The sequence below is a fragment of the Dromiciops gliroides genome, chromosome 3 (assembly GCF_019393635.1).
Source record: "Dromiciops gliroides isolate mDroGli1 chromosome 3, mDroGli1.pri, whole genome shotgun sequence".
In the NCBI taxonomy this organism is placed as follows: domain Eukaryota; kingdom Metazoa; phylum Chordata; class Mammalia; order Microbiotheria; family Microbiotheriidae; genus Dromiciops; species Dromiciops gliroides.
In genome coordinates this window covers 46989098-47013828 of record NC_057863.1, presented here as the reverse complement: position 1 = coordinate 47013828, position 24731 = coordinate 46989098, and the positions used below count along the sequence as shown (strand labels likewise).

At 40.8% G+C, this 24731-nt stretch overlaps 2 protein-coding genes across 3 annotated transcripts in view; one reads left to right on the top strand and one right to left on the bottom strand.

Annotated features, from left to right (window-relative positions):
- The window catches only part of RNF13 (ring finger protein 13), a 104168-nt gene extending 100813 nt beyond the window's left edge, over positions 1-3355 (top strand). Inside the window, exons 9-10 of the mRNA XM_043996238.1 lie at positions 818-898; positions 1735-3355. Coding sequence (XP_043852173.1) covers positions 818-898; positions 1735-2099 — 446 coding nt within the window. The 3' untranslated portion in view covers positions 2100-3355. The remainder of the gene's footprint in view (positions 1-817; positions 899-1734) is intronic.
- Positions 3356-6815: 3460 nt separating this feature from the next.
- Positions 6816-16666, bottom strand: PFN2 (profilin 2). 2 transcript variants are annotated; one of them, XM_043993174.1, is made up of 3 exons: positions 16434-16666; positions 12563-12755; positions 6816-8386 (listed from the first exon to the last, which is right to left on the bottom strand). In XM_043993174.1, the coding sequence occupies exons 1-3, from the start codon at positions 16563-16565 to the stop codon at positions 8289-8291; spliced, it is 423 nt and encodes a 140-aa protein (XP_043849109.1). In that variant the 5' UTR covers positions 16566-16666; the 3' UTR covers positions 6816-8288. The 2 variants fall into 2 exon arrangements, with proteins under 2 accessions (XP_043849109.1, XP_043849108.1); XM_043993173.1 differs by having other exon boundaries at positions 6816-8696; positions 16434-16653.
- Positions 16667-24731: the final 8065 nt, after the last annotated feature.

Here is a 24731-nt window from a genome sequence, read left to right as displayed (position 1 = left end):
TGCTTATGCCTCGCTTTGTACATACTCCTTGTGATTTAGGAGAGCAGCTCATTTGGGTTATGACAGTGCTTGTGAACATAACCCTTCTCTTTGCCAGTGACATAATAGTATTGAATTGACTTTGGCATTGTAGATCTGTTTACTGTAATTTGATTTTTGATGGGTGGGGGTAACACGGTATATTGATTTCATGAAAAATATATTGCAAAGTAGTCACTTGGAATTTTCTGGCCATTTCTAATAGTTAAATTAGAAAACTCTGTATACTTAGAAGCCAAACAATCCTGAGTGAAGCAGACAGTGAAAAGACTGTTGAAGCTGGTGGACCCATGGAGAGCTGGCCCTCCGTCATTTTACAAACACTTGGGTCTGAGCCATTATTTCTATATTAGCAAAATGAAAGTAATAGCAATTTTGGAGATGTCCTCTGATTAAGAAGTACCCATAATTTGAGCATTTTAGTAAATAGCCAGTTGTGCTTTTAAATAAGATCTGTTCTAACATTAGAATTCTAATAGCAATTTACAGATTTTTGGTTTTTGGCTTCCCTAAAAGTCTGCTTTGAAATAGTAGTAAATGTATTTAGTGCATCATGGTAAGTAAATCCAACATGCATTTTGGATAGAAATTATTTGAATGAAGAGGTCTTAAGTTTTAAAATATCATTAGCCTGTATCAAATAAGAATTACACCCCCTCCCAGTTTCCCACTCTAAAACATCTTAAAATAATCAAGTAGGACCTAATTTAATAGGCTTGAAAGTTATGGCAGCCACAAATCTTGTAATATAATTTTGATTTACAATTTTCCAACATAGGAGATGAGTATGACGTATGTGCCATTTGCCTGGATGAATATGAAGATGGAGACAAACTCAGAATTCTTCCTTGTTCCCATGGTATGAGCAGTTATAAACTGGTTTTCAAATCATGGATTCAACATGGATCAAACATCTTAGTCTATGCATTTTATTTGTGGGATAGGTATAATTCATATTTAAGATGTATTTGAAAAAAGCCTCATAAAAATAGAAGTTTCTATCTTCTGTCCCTACATGAAAATATTGATCACATAAAGTCTGCATGAATAAATGAATGTGTGAAAAGACAGTTATAAAGTGTTTACCATGTGCCAGGTACTTTGCTGTCAGCCCTGAAGATACAAATAACAGACTATTATGATAATCCCTGCCCTCAAGAAGGTTACATTCTTTGTTGTTGTTGTTGTTGAGGCAATTAGGGTTAAGTGACTTGCCCAGGGTCACACAGCTAGTGAGTATTAAGTGTCTGAGGCCAGATTTGAACTCAGGTTCTCCTGAGTCCAGGGCCGGTGCTCTATCCACTGCGCCACCTAGCTGCCCCAGGAAGCTTACATTCTAATAGAAGACAACACATAATAGGGGAATTGTAGAATGTGTTAGACTGACCATCTACTTTCAGAAGAAAATCTAAATTGCAGTTTCATAGTGTACCTTTTTTTTTTTTTTTTGCAGGGCAATGAGGGTTAAGTGACTTGCCCAGGGTCACATAGCTAGTAAGTCAAGTGTCTGAGGCTGGATTTGAACTCAGGTCCTCCTGAATCCAGGGCTGGTGCTTTATTCACCATGCCCCACTTAGCTGCCCCTCCTAGTGTACTTTTATCCTGTTAGTAATTAATATAGGACATTCTAATGAAAAAAGATGTATACTCCAAGCACATTTTGCCAACTGAATGATGTGTATTTTCTCTCAACAGCATATCACTGCAAGTGCGTGGATCCTTGGCTAACCAAAACCAAAAAAACCTGTCCTGTATGTAAACAAAAAGTTGTTCCTTCTCAAGGAGATTCAGACTCTGACACGGATAGCAGTCAAGAAGAGAATGAAGTCTCGGAACATACCCCTTTACTTAGACCTTTAGCTTCTGTCAGTGCCCAGTCATTCGGGGCTTTATCAGAATCTCATTCCCATCAGAATATGACAGAATCTTCAGACTACGAGGAGGACGACAATGAAGATATTAATAGTAGTGATGCAGAAAATGAAGTGAATCAAGAGAGTGTGGTGGTCCAGCTGCAGTCCAGTGGCGAGAGGGATTACAACATAGCAAATACGGTTTGAACTGCCAGCTCTCTTCATCTTCATACCTCGTAGGAAAAAATTTTGATCAGCTTATTCCTTTATGTGTATTTAGGTATATACTTTCATTGTTCATCCTCCCCCTTCGGTTACTTCTGTAGAGAGAAATCTTAGTGTGTTCTATGGTTTAATCATATTACATATATATATATTTTTAAAATCAGGTTTTCATCCACAAGAAGCACACTTATTATTATTACTAAAGCATAACATTATCAAGGTGCTGAACATAAAGCATCATTCTCTTTTTGGAATGGAACATAGCCAAAAAATTTTAAAAATGGAAGCCACTACAAGTATGGCTTGCAGTGAAGACTTGATTACAATACACAAATATATTTATTACCATGATGAATTCTGCTGCCACACTATGCATGGCCCAGCCCAATTTCCCAGACTTTTTGGTATGAACTTGTGGGTCCCCCCTAAACTGTCTTCATTATTGACAGGTTAGGCCATTCAGTATTTTTCTCATAAATACTACAAAGTGAAATAAATACTTAGTAACAGAATTTTCTTTCCTATTCACAAATAGTATTTTAAGCCAGAAGACAGCAGTTTGTGGTAGGATGCAGAAAAATTTTGATATTAAAACGGTTCTCATTTAATAGTGTTGAATATTAGTTTGATCCACCCACTAGCTAAACTGATATGGCCCCACATTTATACTGACTTAATTTTCAGGACTAAAGGTTTGTGTGTTTGTGTGACCAAAGCAAAAAGATAGGCAACACTGCATAGAAATACTAACTAAAATTTTAGCAAATGTTCTATTGATCTTCTGATCATATATATACCTCTTAATAAAGAGCATCTTATGCTAATCTCCTAAACCATGTACATAGAGAAAAATTTTTTCAAATATTTGATTTGAAAATGAGTGCTTATAAATATTTAACAGAACTCATGATGTACTTTAACAATGTATTATGAAAAGCTAAATTATAAATATATATGCCATTGTAACTATGTAGAAAGAAGTTAGACTCATGTATAATGAAAATAGAGAATTTTTTATGGCCTTGTATGAGGGAAGTTTGAAAGTTAATAAACACGTTTTCCACTTTAAGTTTCAGCTGACATGTTGTACCAAAGCATTATCAAGAATTTGCATGTTTGTTAACATTTCTTAGATCTATGAACAATGCTGCAAAAATAGAACAAAAAAGTAATTAGTTGTATGTATGAGCGTGCACATACAGATGCTATTTATAAAGGTATCAACCCTGACTACTATACAGATACCTGAATTGTCTGATATGCTAAGGAAACTAAAATTTCCTGTTAACTGATTAACTGTTTAAAGAATATGCAGTTACCTGGTTTTATGAAACTGATACATTCATGGGAAATTATAGTTTATATTTTTCTTAAATGAAACAATTCTTCTGTTAACTTCATTTATAAAGATGCTTTCTGCCAGGTGGGGAAAACTTTTGGCCACAGGATGTCAAAAGCACATTAAGAGTTACGTCTGTCTGTCTGTCTGTCTGTCTGTCTTTCTTTCCTTTCTTTCTTTTTTTTTTAGTGAGGCAATTGGCGTTAAGTGACTTGCCCAGGGTCACACAGCTAGTAAGTGTTAAGTGTCTGAGGCCGGATTTGAACTCAGGTACTGCTGAATCCAGGGCTGATGCTTTTACCCACTGCGCCACCTAGCTGCCCCAAGAGTGAAGTATTTCAAGGAAACATCTTTGTCCATTTCATGGGTGTTATATCACAAATCTATCAAAAATTTATGGTTTTTGCCTTTCTAGCAATCTACTGTCAAGAAATGACAGTGTAGTGACATAATGGAAAGTTCCTGTCCAACTTGTCCCACATGAAGAAGGGGGACTGTTGTGGAGGTCTTTTAAGTTCAGAGAGACCTCAAATTGGAGTTTCTATTGTCTTCCAAGACAGATATTATTTTAAAATACAAAACACTAGAACCAAGGGCTTCATTTTATGTACCATTCTTAATTAACAGCCCTACTTAGGATAGTAAACAGATCTCTTTGGGATTCTTTCCAAGTTCTCAATAGGAATGTCCAATTTTTCTATAGGTGTAGATTTCTGCATAGAAACATTCTGTTTAAACCATGTAACACATCTGTAGCACTCACTCTCTCTCACACACACACACCCTTACTCTCTCTCTGTGTGTGTGCCAGGCACTGGGCTAAGTGCTTTACATTTATCATTCCATTTGATCTTCTCAACAACCATGGGAGGTAGGTATTAATGTTCCCAATTTTGTAGAAAATGGAGACAGACAGGTAGTGTTTTGCCCAGGGTCGCATAGCTACTAAGTGTTTGAGGCTGGATTTGAACTTGGGGCCTGGTGCTCTGTGCTGTGGCATCCCTTGGCTGGTTTCAAACCCTGTAACTATCAGTGTGGCAAGTCTTAGGCAAATCATAATATTTATTTGGGACTGTTACCCTCATCTGCAAAACTGGGGGAAAGGGGAGGTTGGAATAGATCAGAAATCATTTCTAGCTTTAAGTTTCCGATCTTATTAAATAATTTAGTTGTCTTCTGTGAAGTTATCTACACTTTTGGCAGAGCTCAATTGCTGGTAGTAATAACTTATATTGTTTCATCTTAGATTTGGGAAGTTGGAATTAAAAAAAGGATCAACATTTAAGCATAATTGAATCACCTTGATCCACAAACACTGACGTTTTTGCTGACATCTGTTGTATCAGTTCATTCAAACATGCTTTTTGCTGAATTAAAGAAAACACTTTAATACACAGTATAATGTGGGTATAGTAAATTATCACTAACATGAGAACAACATAATATCAAAGTAATATAGAGTGATAGTGTGGGAAAAGAACATGGTTCTGCCTCTTTTAAAAAAATGAGCAGTCTTCAAGAATTACAATATTATGGTCACTTTACTAGCTGGCAGCTTTTCTCATGAGAAAAGACTTTTTCTTTGGGCCACTTTGCAACAAGTAGTGTTCATTTTTCTAGAATGGACTGTGGGGGAAACCTAGGACTCATTTATGAACCAGTCTGGAGTCAGTAGGGTCAGAGAAAGAATGAAGTCCCTACTATTTGCATTATTAAGAAAAACAATCAGTGGAACTATGAAACTATACTTGCATTGGCTATCCTTAGTTGGACGGAGCAGTTAGAATGCATCCCAGAGCTCTTAAATGTGTGAGATCCTGTCATCAGTCAAGGTACATTACTGCTTGTTCAGTCATTTTTCAGTTGTGTCCCACTCTTTGTGACCCCATTTGGGGTTTTCTTGGCAGAGATATTGGAGTGGCTTGCCATTTACTTCTCCAGCTCATTTTATAGATAAGGAAACTGAGGCAAACAGGGTAAAGTGACTTGCCCAAGGCCATACAGCTCCTAGTAAGTGTCTGAGGCCAGATTTGAACTTGGGAAGATGAGCCTTACTCCAGGCCTGCTGTTCTATCCACTGTGCCACCTAGCTGTCCCTAGTACTGCTTGGCTGGCTATTTAAAAAAATTCTTAATCTTAATTGACACAAAGGCATGATGTAAACTCAGTAAAGTTTTCAAATTAAGTGCCATGGAATTATTGAGCTAGAAATGATAACCTTGGGGGTCCAGTCAATACCCTCCCTCCATTCATTTATCCATTCACCCATTCATTCTTGGTGGCAGGTGCCAGGAATCTTCTTCCCCACTCCCCCCGAACATCCAGAACAATCCTGAAGATAAAACATCTTAGTACAAAAAAGTCAAGATTGTTCTCAAGTCCTTTTATCTTTTGTCCAGGGGATAGGGGAATAGACTATATTCACAATGTCATTTTACCTGGGGATATGACAACTAGACTTGACCCAGAAACAACAGACAAGGATTGGGTTTGTAATTTTATTGGTAAATGCCTTCTATGTGACAGTCTTGAGAGTCGTCTAGAGTACAGTGACAAGATGATGTGCCCCAGGTCAGACAGGACCTGGACCCAAATGTTCTTGGTTTTGTGGCTGTCTCTCCACTACGCTGTTTTTTAACCTTTACATAACAGGAGGGGAAAGATTCATGAAACTGATGAAGGGGGTAGAGGAAGAGAAATAGTGGGAAGCATAACAAATGTCAGTGTAAATGCCCAAAAACTAACAACTGGGATAATTAATGGACACAGCCTACATGCTCCCTGGGTTTTATACGATGTCAAACGAATCCAAGGAAGGCTTCTTCAGCACCCTGGACAGAGCCCCTCTGAGAGTTACAGGGTTTGGAGGTCATATCGGATGATGGCACAGATGGGTTAGTCTGCGTTAGTGGACTGAGTACCCACACTAGGGAAACTGAGATCCATTAATAAAGCCCCAAATGATTAATTTCTAGGGACTATCCCAACTTATAATTGAATAAATGGCCAATCAGCTAGGGATTTTTGTTATGATACTACTTCATTTACAGCAGGATTTGGCCTTAGTGTGTATATTCCCATTCATCTTGTAGAGGAGAGAGAAATATACATGAGTACAGAAAGTCAACCAGAGCAGGAATTTCATGTTACATAGACAAGAGCCTAGATTTTATTTGGTTGGAATAAATTTATTTCATCTGTCTGTAAACAAGGTGTTTTAATAGTTATGGCATTTTTTGAAATGCATATTAAATCAGATGAGTTAGACTGTATCCCAGATGTAACAAAGTGCAGGGAAAGAAATGGAAATCAGCAACAAGATTTTTTTTTTTAAATCTGTACATTATCCACAAGGCCCAAACAATAGAAGCAAATACGAGAATGTCCCTAAAATAGTGCCATTCAAAATAAGAAACCCTTAATGGGTTAAGATCCATCTCACAATAGCAACAGTTCATTTTTAACAATAGTATGGCACAGAATACATATTAAAAAATTCATCACAAGACAGCCAAGTCAGTTATTCCAACCAATACCATCTCCCATTTATTTTTTATACAGAAGTCTTCATTTGATTTTTTATTTATTTTTTAAAATGAACATACAAGTTAGTTCCGTGCTTTGAACTGACAGCTTGGTTACACATATTTTGGATGACCAGAGCACAAGGCAGATTTACTCCACAGCAAGGGCGTGACAGGCCAAATGCAGGCTTTAAAATTTGAAATGTGTCTATTTCAACTATTTTAGCTTATAAAACTTCCAACCCTCATCCAAATATCGGTATTAAAGCAGCAATTCCATTTACTTTTTACCCATCAGTGATCAGACCAAAATAAGTCAGTCTAGACTACCAGTATATATAGCTGAAGGTGGCAGTTTTTTCCACAATAACAACATAATTTCATACAAAAACCCAAGCTGCAAAAAAAAAAAAAAAATTGGTCCTATGAAAAAAATTGGACACACTCCAGATGGTTATGTTGGGGTATCTAATGTCCATGATGGCAGCCTTTCGTAAAAACAGAAACAGGAGCTGATATGAAAAAGAAAAGACAGACACAGACCTCTCAAGTGCCTGAGCTATTGCAGTGACAGAATGTCCCTGGGGAATCAATTCAGATAGTTTCTGTAAGATCGAGGAGGAAGTGTGCCTTTTTGCACCTTTTGCACTTGTTTGCTGTTGTACTCAAAGTAGCATGTACTCTAGACACTAGGAAAAAACTTTGTCTCTACTGGAGTACAACAACAATACTAAGGCAAAATTTCCTGTAGTTCTCAGCAGCTCATGAACAAAGATAGTGTTAAAATAGCTGAATAATCCAGGCACTGCATGAGTAGATGGAAGCAAACAAAATACCGAATGTGGGAAGGGAGGAGAGGGGAGGAGAGAAGAGAGATGCATGCACTTTTTCCTCCCAACCATGCTCTATAAAAGGAAGACTAAGGGAGCCATGTAATTGCTCAAAGTGCTGAAAAGACATTGATCAAATTGGAGATTGTACAATCGGCACCTCGCTTATTAGTGTTAACTTATTTTAGTAGTCTCAAGATCCCACTAATTGCTAAAATAAAGCAATGCCCAAATTGGCATGCCCCCCTCCCCCCAAATTTCAAGGTATCATGCATATCATTATTATGCTGCAATAATGGTGCCAGATAAGGGTTTCTAATACATACAGTGGTTAACATACAAATGATCCATTTGGGTAAACATGACATTAGAAAATAGGTAAATAAAAACAAATGAACTACCATCTACAGTTGGTAGTACTATGAACATAACTGGGGTGGTGATGAAGACGGTTGCTAGGTGGATGGGGAGAGGCTGCTTAGACGTCAGACCTCCTCAGGTATAAAGCGAGTTCAAATGCTTTCTTGTTCAGTGTCCCTCCATGGACACCTTCCTTTCCCATGACTATAACCAATGCTGGAGTACACAAGGAAACAAAAAGTGAACAGAATTACTTATGAAACAAAAACAAAAACACCTTTCCCCACCAACAAAGGGATACAAAGAAGACACAGGTTCATAACCCCATCACCTGCATTGCTAATAAAATTTCCAGAATGAAGACTTACGCTTACAATTAGGAAAGTTTAAGAGCAATCCCCCTAATACTTAACAGTCTTGCCTAGCAGCTAGAACCCAGAGTCTCTCAAGTATTTGGCCATTGAGTATGCCTTCTTATTCAATCCACCTCCATGGACCCCTTCTTTGCCCATTACAAAGACCAAGACTGAAAGAGAAAAAAGAAAAGTGTTTCAAAAGCAGTGTTAGACAAGAAAGTCATGTAAGTTTTAGCAGACAGCACATGGAATAAAAATTAATAAGTTATTATATTAAGCTGGTTTTCCATGAGCTACCGAACACTGGTGCCAAATGGATCATTTAGAAAGTTAAAATCACACTAAAACAGAACTAGAAGTTTTATTGACTTTTTCAAGCTGGCAAGAAGCTACAATCTCATGCACAGCAATTATTGTGACCACTGAAGAACTCTGAAATAGCTGGAAATGAATTCTGTACAAATATAGTAAAGGAGAAATAATAACCTCTATGGTATAGAAGAAAAAACCACGACAAAAATATTCAATTGCCTAGGCAAGTAGTAACCTAGACTAGGTGCTGTTATATTTAGCAGGAAATAGACATTTTTCCCACTTTAAATTTATCACTTTTTTCTCCAATGCTTTAAAATACTACTTAAGAAATGACTAACAAGGTTGGATAAACTGGCCTTTTACTGCCAGATTGGATTCTAATGCAAAAAGTATTTGAGTTACAATTTTCTTTGGTTTTCAGCTATGGAAGAAGTAAAGTCTTTAAGTCCTGTGTTTACAGATGCTCCTATTTAAGACCAAATCACCTTGAATTGAAGCCAATATAATAAACAAGAGGCATATCTGTATAATGTAGTTGAGTTTTAAAAACAAAACTCATTAAGAGTGGATAAGGAGACTAGTTTTATGTTGACTGCCACTAGATGTCAGTAAAATTATAATTCTGTGTTTACTTGAAGTATTCACAATTTAATCAGTACAGGCGCTTCTCCCTACCCCTTCAATGAAGAATGCAACCCTTAAAAACTTTAAAATCTGATCAAAACACCAAATAAAACAACGAGACCGTGAGTGTCTGAAGAAGATCTGGATTATAACTCTTCCTGGAGGGATGGTGAAGCTAAAAGAAAAATATCACCTGGTGGTCCAATTACCCTGACGAGGAGCCTTTACAGACTTAGATCAAGGATATCCTGATCTCTGGAATACAGATATAGAGTCTACTGCCAGCCAGGACGTGCCCACTATGCCCAAGGCATTTCTAGTTTGGTTGGATCTATGACAACTCGTCACTAGAACCTTCGAGAACTCAGTTATCAATACACCAGAAGACATCAAAGGAAACGGTTCAAGAACTTCAAATTTGGGGGGTGGCAGTGGTGGTATTTTTTTTAACTGCCTCTACCTAACATGCCCATTAGAGTTTACAAAGCCTTTTATGTTGTTTCATTTTATCCTTACAATAGAAGGTTCAATCTTCTAGCAGCCCCTATAAGTCCCTATGATTCTGTGAATGAACAACCTATGATACAAGCGATGCAAGTGTTTGTGCCCAATGTCAGAGATGAAGCTGAGGACCAGAGAGGTCACATGTCTGACAAAGAGGTGAGGCAGGACTCCTAGGATGCTTCTTGGAATCAATGACTCATAATTTATATTCACCTAACATTTAGAACCCTTCCATCTCAGATAGACTGTACTTATCTAATTGTGTCTAATTTAAAAAAAAAAATTTCCCCAATTACCTCAGCTACCAGAGTTGCAAGCACTTTATTTGAATGACTTTTGACAATATTCATTAGAATCATATTGCAAGTAAAAAGCCAATTTAAGAGGTTTATTTGATGTTTATTTGATGTCATATATGATGTGCTGTTTCCAGATTAAGTGTTCAAAACCTAACTTTTTAGAAAACATAAGGATTTTCCTTTTTTAAATGAGTTTTTAATAACTACACAATTTTATGTTAAATGGATTTTACAACACTTGAGACAACAGCAAATACCAGTTATTTTTAGAATATCCTAAAAAGCAACAAGGATTTATTCCTTGTAAGTTCACTGAAAAAACTTAGGTTTCCTGGATATTTTAAAATTTATTCTCAAATGTAAAACACCCTCAGATGTTCACTCCTATATGATTTTGAAAATTAAAACAAAGAAGATTTGATAACAGGGATAGAATGGAAAATTCATATCATCTAAAATCTTCATTTTAATCACCTCAAGTAGGTTTCTAATAGCAAAATGACATGATTAGTGACCCTGATGAAAATCTAGAAGGCATGCTTATCAAATGTGGGTATGACATAATTGGGAGGGAGGACTAATAAACTAAGAGAATCAAGTTCCCCAAAATCAACAAAATGAAGATGAAATTTAAGAGGATATATGTAAATATATATTTTAAAGCAAAGACTTTTTAAAAACTACATCAGAATAAGAGGAACTTAAAATGTGTGTGTGTGTGTGTGTGGGGAATAGGGGTCTAATTGACTGCAAACTCATTGAGTCAGCAAGTGACAGAGAAAAGCTTACAATGATATAAATATAATTGCCCTAACCCTATTCTGTGATGGGTTTTCCACATCTGGAATACTGTATTCAGTTCTGAGCACATTTTAGCACTATCAAATTGGAGCCAATCCAGAAGCTAATATGGGGACCCTAAACCATGTCACATAAAGAATGGGTGAAGGAATGGAACTACTATGTTTAGCATAAAAGAACATAGGGAGAAGGGGGGTAGTAGTTGTTTCCTTCAAACATTTGGAGACTGTCATAACAAGGAGGGATTAGTATTACTTTGTATGACTCCAGAAGACAGAACCAGGCCTAGTGAGCAAAAGCTACAGGGAGATTTGGGCTCAACATAGGGAAGAACTTTCTAACAAACATGGTATAGCATAAAGTCCTGGAAGTAATGTCAGAATACTCAGGCCTGACTCATGTCTGACCCACAGCTGTGTCATCACAGACAGTCCATGTTACTTCTCTGAATCATATTTTCCTTCTATGTAAAATACAGATTAGGACACATCCAAAAATGGAACAGGATGATCTGTGAGATAATGAGCTCCTTATCACTAGGTATATTTGGCACTGAATACACAACCACTTATCAGGGATGTTCTAGAGATTTCCTATGTGAGGTAAGGGAGTGGACTGGATGGCCTCTCTCAAGATTCTATAATCTCTTCTTTCTCTAATATAAAGTCACAAAGTAATGAAATGGCAAACAAATCAGCTTCAAATTAAATTTGAAAGACTGTGTGATACAGTGGCTAGAACAATGTATTCAGAAGCAGAGAACAGGCTAAATCTCAACTTTACCTCTTAACTAGCTGTGTGACCTTTGGTTAAGTTATAAACCTCTTCAGGACTCAGCTTTCTTTCTTTTTTTTGGGGGGGGGGCAGGGCAATGGGGGTTAAGTGACTTGCCCAGGGTCACACAGCTAGTAAGTGTTGCATCTGAGGCTGGCTTTGAACTCAGGTCCTCCTGAATCCAGGGCTGGTGCTTTATCCACTGCGCCACCTGCCACCTAGCTGCCCCCAGGACTCAGCTTTCTAATGTATAAAATGAAATAAAGGATTAAGTAGATCTCTTAGGTCCCTTCCAGCTCTTAAATCTATGCTTCTATTAACTTGTTTAATCAATTTGTACAGTTTAATAATCCTATTCCACCATCATTAGTGACAGGCCAAGCATTTGAAAGAAATGTGGGTGACATTTATGAAATTTGCAAATGTGAAAATGAGTATTAATGTAGAATACACTCAAGTTTAGAATGGTGACAGAATTGGATTTAGCCTTTGACAAGAAATGTTAGTACATCTGTCATCTGGTGCCATACAAAACATGGAAGCCATCTTAATCATTTAAAAAAACGGATTAATCCCTTAGTTATGGATCAATATTTTTGTTTTACATATTAAAAGACATTTTTAAAGAGGGATGCAAGTTCTAAGGTGGCAATGCAACAGCAAGTAACCGATTACCTCCTAGTGACAACTTTTGTTTTGAAGAAGGACTTCGGACTCACCTCGGCCAGCTCTGCCAACTGCAACGTTATATGTTGGTTCGCCACCTTGACTCTTTGTCCTGATGTCCATCGTGCAGTCACCATCCACATACAGACTATCTCTGATTACTGAGCACTTCTTTGCACCAAGAGTCAAACCATTGGTAAAGAAACCCTCTCGATCTTTTCCTACGATCATGTCTATTTCTATTGGCTGCCAAAGACCAAAACAAAATAAAACAGGAGTCAGTAACATTCTTTTGAAATTTCAACAATGCAAAATTCAGCAAGTCAAATTAGCAATGTTGTTACGAATTTATCAGGGCCTCCAAATTTCATTATGGGAAATCAAAACTTTTATACCTTGAATGTTAGTTCTATCTAATTTACAGTTTTGTTAGAAAACTTATAAACCTAATTTCAGAAATCTTGCTAGACAATTTTTATTAAATTTTAATAAGATGGGAACCCCCACCAAGGACATAATTAATGGCAGAACTTGCTAACTGAAAAAACAATCATACACATTAAGATTTTTCAAAGTCACAGACACCCTAAAAGCATTTCATAGTTTTTACTGGTCATAAATTACATTTCTCTTTGTAACATGCATTTATATTACTTTATATAATTTTTTCTTTATAATAAGGTAAAAAACATTCTTTTTAGATCAAGTACCTACAAAACCTTATCTAATGAAACAGATTCACAGATAGCTTTTTTGAAAAGTGAATTTATGGCTTCTCTCTTATCCAATGTTACCTGAGTTTATCATAGTGCTGAAGTCTCCTAACAAGGATGTTGCTCTAAAGGAACTCTTGGTTTGAATGGAATGGCTCAATCGGTAAGAATTTCATAAGGATTATGTTTCTAAAAGCCATGCTTTTTTCTTTCTAGTCATTACCTCTTCACCTCTTTTTACTTCCCATCCCCCTCTTCCTCCCTCTCCCATTTTTGATGAGCTCTCAGGCAAAAGGAAAGAGAATTCTTTCTATAGAACTGGAATAGGCACTAGCAAAAGAATAGAAAATGGAGGTAACTGAAAGAAGAAAGTAAGGTCTCCAACAGGCTTGAGGAGAAAATGTGCTTTCTAACACTCCACTGAAAAAGAAGGCATCGCCCCCATCAGAACTGCAGAGTCATAGCAGGCCCAGCCATCTCCAAGCACACTCTGGGAATCTGCCCAGCCAGACAGCACCAAGTCACACAAAGGCAGGGGAAGGCTGAGAGCAGTAAAGGGAAACTTGATCACCAGATGCCGATCCTCAGGGTTTTCCTTTAACACTAGTCCATTGCAAGTACAAACAATCTTAAAGGACTAGCGTGCAAAAGTACCCTTTAAATGTCATTAACTCACAACACATTAATTAAGTAAAGCTACAGTACAGTTTTGAATGATAGGAAAAATGAGAGGCAGTCTGATCGAATGCCATTTCAATGATTTATCGTGGAGGCCTGTGGGCAGAAATCGGCAGCAATAGTGATTGCTAGCTGAAGATTAAATGGCAACTACTCCTAAAACATAGCAAGAAAGTCAAGACCATCGCCTCCCCCCTCTAAAGCTTTCGCAAATCAGATACTGCTCGTGCTCTAAACACGATAAAAGGTTACAACAGAAACTAACAAGCATATTATATATAGCATAAATAAATCTAAACCCAAGCCTCCCTCCTGAAATATCGCTAAGGATAAAAGGCGTGGTAGAAGCGGAGAGATTAAGTGTTCCCAAATTATTAACATGATCAACTGAAAGCTCTTCCCCCCCCCTCCCCTCCTATCCCCCTTTCTGGAACTAAACTGCATAACGGGATTGGGGAGAATAACGATAAATATTCCCCAGGAGGAGAAGAAAAAAGGTGTATGGAATGAGAAATTAATGGCAGTTCGCCATCTTGGAGGCTATTTGGAAAAAAAAAAAAAACCCTGGTGCCAACGATAAGGTTGGGATTCACGAAAGACACCTACGTTGAAGGCTTAAGTCTGCGGCAAGCACTAGAGGCCAGGACGCAGGAAAACCTACGCAAAGACTCAGAGAATTCCCTCTACCGAGCCTCCTCCCACCCCGAGCCGCATTGCCGGCAATTCCTTAACCTAGCGGAGCCAATTAACCACTCCGCTACAGATACTCGAGTACATAACGGTCCTTCTATATCTCAAACCGGGAAGGGGGGTGGCAGGAGGGGGTGGCTCCCTTTTCTCTCACAACACGCTAAATTCCCCAAAGCTGGCAGGTGGGAAAAAATGGAAAACCCACAAATCAGCACAAACTGCTGCCATCACCGTGCGGGGCTTGAGTGTGCTTTCCCCTTTTGGTTCTGAAATCCCTTCTTACATCCCTGATAAAGCTTTGCTACAGGGCTACCTACGGAAGTGCAATTAAAAAATAATCAAGTCCAGTGGTATCGCATCGGCCTTGAGTAGGATGCAAACCTCCAGACCACAGCGTTGGGGGTGGGGAAGAGAAGAGAAGCACTAACTAGGTAAAGTATCCTCTGGCTGCATCACCATTATCCCTGCCACCACACCTTCAACATTTCTAACATTACGTTTTACTTGGATGTTTATATATTATATATACAATACACACACATATATATTCCATGGGTTCCAGGGAATCAGTACATACATATAAACATATATGTACACACACAAAGCTGTTCTTGCACTTTATAATATACATTTATATATGTGTGTGTGTATATATATGTGTGTATATATATATATATATATATATATATATATACCCATCTATACATAAAGCTTTTGCTTGCACTTTATGTATATATATTTGTGTGTATATATCTATGTATACACACATATGCATCAGCCCAGCCAGACAGCAAAAACAGATTCTCTGAACAGGATTAATCCTCATAAGGGCTAATCCTACATGTTTGAACAAACGAAGATTTTCCAAGTAAGATACTGGGGGACAGAAAAGGAATTATTTAATTTTTTTCCTCTTTTCAATCTTAACTGGGATTTATGAGGAACATAACTGGAACGGGCAAAAAAGGGTTTATTTTTTAAAAAGGGGAAAGGGAATGAAACCAATGTAAGAATCTCAAAGCACGAGAAACTAGTTCAGTATGATTTTTAGGCTGTCAAGCTTTTCTTGCTCTCCCATCCCAAAATTGCTGGGGGGGGGGGGGGCGGGGAAGAGATCCAGAAGGGGGAAGCCTCTCTCCTTTGCCCATGCTCCTTTCCATTCTACTTTCATCACCATCCTAACCCTTCCTCCTGTATGCAAGAAGTTGGGGGGTGGGGGTGGAGAGGATGCGGAGATGGAAGGGATGGATAGGGAGGATTCCATGATGGCCCTGCCGTGGGAGACACCCTAACAGGGGGCTAAGTCTCCAGCATCCGGGCCAGCAGAAGCGAGGAGGGGAGCAGCCAAGGGCTCAAAGCCCCCTCCCCTCTTGCAGCCTCCTCCTCTAAGGGGAGCAGCCCAGATCCTCAAGCGACCCCTCCCCTATTACAGCTTGCTCCTTTTCCTCCCTCTCCGAGAGCCAGCCCAGATCCCTGTGCACCCCCTCCCCTATTGCAGACCCCTCCTCTTCCGAGAGGGTGGGCATCTCAGGTCCCCAGTAGCCCTCTCCGAGGAAGAGGAGCATCCTGGAGCCCCCAACACCCCTTCTTCCTCCGAGGTGGGGAGTACCCCGGACTCCCGAGCCTTCCCTACCTTTCTGCAGCCCCCTCCCCCTCCGAGGGGGGAGCATCCCGGAGCCCCGAGCACCCCCTCCTCTTTGGGTGATCAGCATCCCGGGGTTCCAAGCCCCCCTCCCCCTCCTCCTGGGGGGGATCAGCCTCCCGGGCCCCGAGCGCCCCTCTCCCCTCCCCCTCCTACTTGGGGGGGCAGCCTCCCGGGCCCCGCTCCCGGCCGGCCGCTTACCGTGATGCTCTGGAAGATGCCCCCAGCGGTGGCCGCCCACACGTACTTGGCGTCGCAGTAGCCGACAATGGCGGCCTCCTGGCAACAGCCATCGCACATCAGGTTGTCCACGTAGCTCTGCCAGCCAGCCATCTTCGAGCCCTCCCTCCGCACTGCAGCGGGGCGAGCGGGGCGCAGGCGGGGCGCGGGCGGGCGGGTCTGCGCAGGCACAGAACCACCCCCGAGCCGAGCCGGGCCGAGCCGGGCCGGGCCGGGCCGGGCGGAGGCGGCGGCGACGGGGCCGGGGAGGTGCCGGTCACTCGGGCGGGCGGCGGGCGGCGGGGCCGGCGTGCGCCCCCGCGGCGGCGGCTGAGGCGGCTCGTCGCGCTCCGCGCCCTCCTCGTGCCGGTCGTCGACGCTGCTGCGCCCGACGCGTCCCCGCTCCGAGTGAGAGGCCGGCCGGGACCGCGGAGCCTCGGCTCAGGCGGGGCGGGCGCGAGCCAGGGAGCGTGCGCACGGGGCGGGGATCCTTCCGCCGCGGCGAGGCTAGGCGGCGCGCGAGCGCGGATGGATACGCCAGCCGGCGGACACGTGCGGCGCGCCCCCCCGCCCCCCTCCCCGGGCGTCCGGCGGGAGGCGCGCCGCTGGGCCCCGGCTGGGCGCGGGGGCGGACGGAGCAGGCGCGCCCACGCCCCTCTCCCGCCTCCCTCGCCTCCTTCCAGACCGGGTGGGGGTCCACTGGGAGAGTCCCCGAGCGCCCCTCGCGACCTTGACCTTGTCCGCTTACTCAGATGCGGCTGGCGGAGGCGCCGCCTTTCGCCCCTTTCTCCCGGTGCTCCCGGTGCGTGGGAGGCGGGGGTGATTCCGAAATTCTAAGGGGTCGGACCCAAAGGAGAGGGTCGGGATGCCTCAGCTCCTTTGTTGGGATTGGGGGGCGGCGAGTGGGGGGCAGACAATGATCGCTTAATGCACCCCTCTGGCGGCAGTTACCTGAACACGCCCCAGCTGGGGGACCCCGTGGTCTTCAGCCATAAAGGTCCTGTTCGCACTAAAGCATCGAGAAAGCAAAGAAACCACATGCACGGGCCCCTAGAAGACCGTGCCTAGCTTGGGGGGGGGGGTCCTCCGGAGCACCTCAATTTGCCAATTACAACTGGCTGTCCTTGGAACACCCAGTTAATCTTGGACATCGTAACTGAAATAAACCGTCAATCCCTAACACCGAGGTGATCATCATGAATCTTTTTCTGATGCTCTGTCACTCTTGTGCATTCAGAAAGTATTGTGAGTGCAGGAGGAACTGATGAAAATGGAATAGAAATGTAGGCAGGGGCTTGTGTGCACATGGGATCGTTGCTGCACTGTATGGAGGTAAAGGGAATCCAGGTAACTGATTCTGGCGACATACTGAAGTCAACCGAGAATTGTCATTTCACAGCCATGATGTGCTAAAATTAAGCACAGCTTCAGTCCAGGCTCAGTGTCACAAACCGAGAGAATGGAAGTCCCTTCAATGATGAGGCACATGTGTATCTGTGTTTCTTGAAAGTTACATGATTGTCACTTAAGAGGAGGGGGAAAGGTATTGTTAATCAATGAGGATTTGCTGAGTAGGATGGGAACTGGGAAAAGAGGAGAGGTCTATGTTTTCCTTCTTTGCATGTTTGTGCATATTCGCATGGTGTCAAGGGGCAAGGTGGATTTGGTTTTGAGAACCCGGGTTTAAAACGCCAATCTTTTTTGTTTAGTCAGACTCTTGACCCCGTGGACCATACTCTCCGTGGACTTTTCTTGGCACGGATACTGGAGTGGTTTGCCATTTCCTTCTTCCATGAATTAAGGCAGAGGTTAAGTGACTTGCCCAGGGTCACATAGCTAGTAAGTGTCAAGTGTCTGAGGCTGGATTTGAACTCAGGTCCTCCTGAATCCACTGTGCCACCTAGCTGTCCCTTGGACTTCATCTCTAATGGTTTTCCAAGCTATAAAGGCTATGTTCTCACGACTTTAAAGTGACACAATACTGTTTTCCTGTTTGGAAAAGTATCTTGATGTCATAAAAAGGTTTCAAAGTATCCAACTTTTAACGTTAAATTGTCTACTTTCTTCTGGTACTCCCCTTTAATGATTGTAACTTGCAATCCTAGCCCCTTACTGCCTTAAAATGTATGGTAGTTGGGGCGGCTAGGTGGCGAGGTGGATAAAGCACCGGCCCTGGATTCAGGAGTACCTGAGTTCAAATCCGGACTCAGACACTTGACACTTACTAGCTGTGTGACCCTGGGCAAGTCACTTAACCCCCATTGCCCTGCAAAAAACAAAAAACAAAAACAAAATGTATGGTAGTTTTACAGATTTATTGAAATTAAACTTTGCTTTCCCTCCAAGTTTTACAAGACATTTCAATGGTAGCTATTTATGATGCATTAACTGCTTTTAAGTTTTTGCTAACAATTTTCTGTGTAGCCATTGTCCATTCAGATAGCATAAGTCTGTCATACTTTGATTCCTTCAAAATGCTGCAGAAATGTTTTAAAATGTGCTATCATTTCTATACTATTCTCCTCAACATTTGAAATCCTTCTCATGTTTAAAAAATACTGTTCCAGATTTCAGATATGTGTATTAAGTCATTCTAAAGTACCACAGTCAAATTAAGATTTGCAAAAATATTTATTAAAGTATTTTAAATGGACAGCTTAAAAAAACAAAATTGAATTAGTTGATTTTTATTGACAGAATTTGTATGCTTTCTATTTTCATTAATATATATTCTCTTAAGCCAATTCTTTGGTTATTCTTTTTACAGTTAGAAATTGATTTTCCTTCCCATCATGCTGCATTACATATTTTGTTTATTAAAAAAAAAAGGATACTTGCTGGTTTCCTGCGGCTTTTGCTATGTTCTATTCTAGGCACTTTCAAATTTAGAAAGTAGAGGTAAACCACTGGCTTGCAATATGTCAACTAAAGTCTTCAAACATTTATTATGAGAAGCATAAATAATGGCTACTTTGCATATCTTCTTTTTAGATTTCCTGGGGAACCCCAAGACTAGTGAAAATAACAGATCAGATAGCTGGGCTACATGTCAAAAAAGGAATTGATGCTCTCATTAACACAGATAGCCTGGGTTAGCTAGGTGGTGCGGGGATAAAGTGTCACCCTAGGCAAGTCATTGCCCTACAAAAAAAAATGGGGGCAGCTAGGTGGCACAGTGGATAGAGCACCAGCCCTGGATTCAGGAAGATCTGAGTTCAAATCTGGCCTCAAACACTTAACACTTACTAGCTGTGTGACCCTGGGCAAGTCACTTAACCCTCATTGCCCAGAAAAAAAACAAAAAAAACTAAAACCCAAAACTAAAACCAACCAACCAAACAAAAAAACAACCAAAACTACAGATAGCCACCCTGATGATCTAGGCCAATAGTTAGAGAGCGGTATTGGGGCTCCTGAGATCCCTGTCAGGGAGTCCAGGTGTTCAAAACCATTTTCATAATACTAGGATGTTTTAATTTGTAATGTGGTAAATATCAATAGATATAACCTACATAAACAAAAGCTTTTTGGAGAGGGGTCCTCAATATTATTTTTAAGAGTATAAAGGGGTCCTGATACCCCAAAATTTGAGAACCACTGACCTGATCAATAGCAAATAACATTGAAGTCAGATCTAAAAAGTGTGGGGACTGAAACAATTCAACCATTGGAAGGGAGCCATGATTCCCTCTTCTCTATTTGATTAAAGCAAAGATATTTTATATACTTTTCTATAGCTAAGTTTGTATAAACTCTTTCTAATAGCTCAGGAATCATTTAGCATGTGTGCATCTACATTAAGTTACTATGGTTAATTAAAAGGGGAAACAAGCTTGATGAATATTGACATTGAAACTAAAAGCAGAGGTGTGATGATTCTACTTAGAATAAAATCTCAATTCAGCTAACAGGAATGTGTCTATCCCAAGTGGCAGTCTTGTTCAACAAATATTAAAAGCCCCTGGAGTAAGGCACTGGGTAGGTTCTGGGGACCAGAAACACAATTATTTCTGCCCTCAAGTTGCTTATATTTCTAAGATGGGAAAGGAACACAAATAAGTAAGTACCACATTATTAGGAAGACTGAACTTGAGATCCTATTGGCATGGGGAAGTCCCAGGTGAAGAAACTGTGTATCAATTCAAATCAGTATCTTCTCTACAAAGCACAGTCTTTGAGAATTGTTACCATATCGAGAGCTTAAGTGACTAGCCCAAAATAGCTAGTATGTGTCAAAGGCCTTGAACCTAGGTCTTTTGGACCCTCTCTGTAGCCACTACATGCTGGCTACAAAGTTACACAAAATAACTTTAAGAGGGAGAAAACATTACCAACCAGTGGGATCAGAAAAGCCTCATGTAGAAGGTAGAATGTAAGCTGTGCTTTGAAGGCAGTCAATAAACATTTATTAAGCCCTTGCTATGTGCTAAGTGGCATCGAGGTGGCACAGTGGATAGTGTGTTGGTCCTGAAGTAAGGAAGACCTGAGTTCAAATCTCTAGCTCTGGACTTTAGCTCTGTGATCCTGAGCAAGTCACTGAATCCTATTTGCCTCAGCTTCCTCATCTGTAAAATGAGCTGGAGAAGGAAAATTTTTTTTTTTGGTGAGGAATTGGGGTTAAGTGACTTACCCAGGGTCACACAGCTAGTAAGTGTCAAGTGTCTGAGCCTGGATTTGAACTCAGGTCCTCCTGACTCCAGGGCCGGTGCTCTATCCACTGCGCCACCTAGCTGAGGAAATTCTTTTTAAAACGGAATTCTGGGGGCAAAAATTAAAACAAAGCCAAACAAAACAAAAAACTGAATTCTCCACTGGGGTGGGAAAAGGAGTTGTAAAGGAGAGACAGGTCCTGTTTTAAAAAAATATCAGACTTTATTTAGAACTGAATTTTTGACTGGTGACCTGAGATGAATACATAATTGGTCTAATCTATCTCATCTAATTCTATAGTGCTTTAGAAGACTGTAGCTTAATATAACGGCCTTGGAACAATACAAGAATTTCAGTAATCAAATGAAGATGCAATTATGTTCTATATATTCCTCTAAAGCAGTCAAGGGAACAAATATACTTCTGGAAGATGGCAAAAGGCAAGCATCAAAACAAGTGCTTAATTTTTATTTTATTTTATTTTTTGCAGGGCAGTGAGGGTTAAGTGACCTGCCCAGAGTCACACAGCTAGTGGCAAGTGTCTGAGGCTGGCTTTGAACTCAGGTCCTCCTGAATCCAGGGCCGGTGCTTTATCCACTGTACCACCTAGCTGCCTCAGTGCTTAAAAATTGTTAACGAAGCCATGGCATCCTTCAAGCATTCTGACTTACTGAGCCTGCTTTTTTTTCTTTCTTCCACCTCTTAGAACTTGCTTCAAGATTCAAACCAGTCTCTCTACCTTCTGCCTGGCTAATGGAGCCTTCCCCTCCACAGCACCTTCCTTCCTTCCTTCCTTCCTTCCTTCCTTCCTTCCTTCCTTCCTTCCTTCTTTTTTTTGTTTCTCTTTCTTTCTTTTTCCATAGCACCTTTCTATCCAGTATCTTCTTATATACCCAGTCATATACATATTTTCTCTCCTATTAGAATACAAACTTCCTGAGGGCAGGGGCTATTTTTGCTTCATTGTCTCCTCTGTGCTTAGCAGTGCCTGCACATAGAAAACACTTAATTGGAACTTCTTGATTAATTAATTAATTAATTAATTAATTGGGGGTGGGTGGGCAATTAGGGTTAAGTGACTTGCCCAAGGTCACACAGCTAGTATGTCTGAGGCCTGATTTGAACTCAGGTCCTCCTGAATCCAGGGCCAATGCTTTATCCACTGTGCCACCTAGCTGCCCCCAATTAATTTATTTTTTAAGTATTTTATTATTTTCCAGTTACATGTAAGCATAGTTTTCAACATTTGTTTTCATAGGATTTTTAGTTTCAAATTTTTCTCCTACCCTCCCTTCCCTCCTTCCTCCCCAAGACAGAAAGCAGTCTGATATAGGTTATATATGTACAATCACATTAAACATATTTCTGCGTTAGTCATCTTGTGAAAGAAGAATCAGAGCACAAGGGAAAAACCTCAAAAAAGAAGGGGAAAAAAACAGTTGAAAAGTAGAAACAGTATGGTTCAATCTGCATTCATAATTCACAGTTCTTTTTTTCTGGATGTTGAGAACATTTTCTATCATGAGTTCTTTGAAACCGTTTTGGATCATCACACTGCTGAGAAGAGCCAAGTCTATCACCATTGTTCATCACCCAATGTTGCTGTTACTGTGTACAGTGTTCTCCTGGTTCTGCCCCTCTCAGTCAGCATTCTTCATTAATTTATTGAGGGTTTCTTATGACAAGGTTTGTCCTCAGGGGATTGCTTTCACCTTTTGAGGTCACCAAGGAATCACTTAATGCATCACTGCTATAATGTCCAAGCCACAAAAAGCTTATTCAAGAGCATCATGGCAGCCACATGTTTGATAATGTGCTCTCCTGGACTGAAAGGGTTAATGGACTCTCTGCTTATGTCCCGGAGACTGCATGGTTTTGCGTTAGTGGGTAAGAAAGCTGAATCTGGGATCCCATCTCGATCTTCTTACTTCTTGGCCTCCTGGCAAAAACATCTAGCATTTGTATACTATTTTGAGATTTGCAAAGCACTTTACAAATATCATCTCATTTGATCTTTAGAACAACCCCAAGAGGCAATGTTATTTATTATTATCCCCCTTTTGCAGATGAAGAAACTGAGGCAAATAAGGGTTAAACAATTTGTCCAGGACCATACACATAGTAATTGTCATAGGCTGAATTCAAACTTGGTTCTTCTTCACTTCAGATCCAACACTTGATCCACTCTGCTACTTAGTTCCCTCTCTAGGTATTCCTTACACAATGTTTTTGTTTATTTGTTTGTTTTTGTTTTGTTTTTTGCTTCTTCTGTCCAGCTTCTTCTTGATTTCCTTTGCTGAATCATCATAGCATCCCTCCTCTCCCCTCCAAACTGTGAATTGACCTTAACACTTCCAGTCCTACTTATCTCTTTCCTTATACTCTTTCTTTTGATGACCTCATTAGTTTTATCGTATGGATTCATTTATATCTGTGCAAATTTCAGACCTATATATCCAACCCTAGTCTCTTTCCTCAGCTCTAGTCTTACATTACCAACTGACAATTGGCCACTGAAAACTGGATATGCCAGAGACATCTTAAAACATCATCTTCAAAGTTGAACTCATTTTCCCTTCCAAACCCAGAAACATTTCTGAAATTCCTTGTTTGAATGGAGGGTACCACCATCCCTCAGGTGATCTAGGTTCCCAAATTTGGAGTCATCCTCAACTTCTTCTTCTCATACCAGGTGTCCAATTAGTTGTCAGATGTTGTCCATTTTATCTCCATAGCACCTCTTTGTCCCTTTCTCCGTCTTCACACCACTCTCTGAATTCCCGTCCTCACCATCTTGAGTATTGTTGTTTGTCCTTTATCCTTTTATTTGTTTTTTGGATTTTTTTCTTTTAGGGGCAATGAGGGTTAAGTGACTTGCCCAGGGTCACACAGCTAGTAAGTGACAGGTATCTGAGGCCACATGAACTCAGGTCCTGACTCCAGGGCCAGTGCTCTATCCACTGTGCCACCTAGCTGCCCCCGATTATGGTAGTAGCTTCCTTATGACTAACCCTGCCACAATTTTTTCTCTCTACAATCAATCTCCCACGTGGTCACCAAAGTGATATTTGTAAAGCACAGTTCTGACTGTTTCCTTCCCACACACCCTAATTCCAGTGGCTTCCCAGAATCTCAGACTTTCAGAGTTGGAGGGCACCTCACCAGCCATTTAATACAACCCAGGCATGAAAGGAATCTCCCCACAAACAGTCCAGCCTCCACTTAAGGCTTCCCAAGGAGAGAGAAGCCCCACCCTGACCATGCCTCTCCTAGCAGCTCATTCCACTTTGGGGCAGCTCATGGTGTTAGAGAGGCTTTCCTGACATCAAAGCCTACATGGGTTTCTTAGAAGCTTTGACCCATCATTCTTACTTCTCTCCTTGAGAGCCAAACAGCAGGAGCCCAATCTCTTCTCCATGTGATAGCCCTCCAGATACTCAGACAACCATAACACCTCCCTTCCCCACCATGAATCTTCTCTTTGGCTACTCTTGTTCCCTTCCCTTTCCCTCTCCACCCCAAGATTTTTAGTTTTCTTTTATATCTGATCTTACCCCATTAGAGTACAAGCTTCTTGAGGGAATGGACTATTTTCTTTCTGCTTGCATTTTTATTCCCAGCACTTAGCAC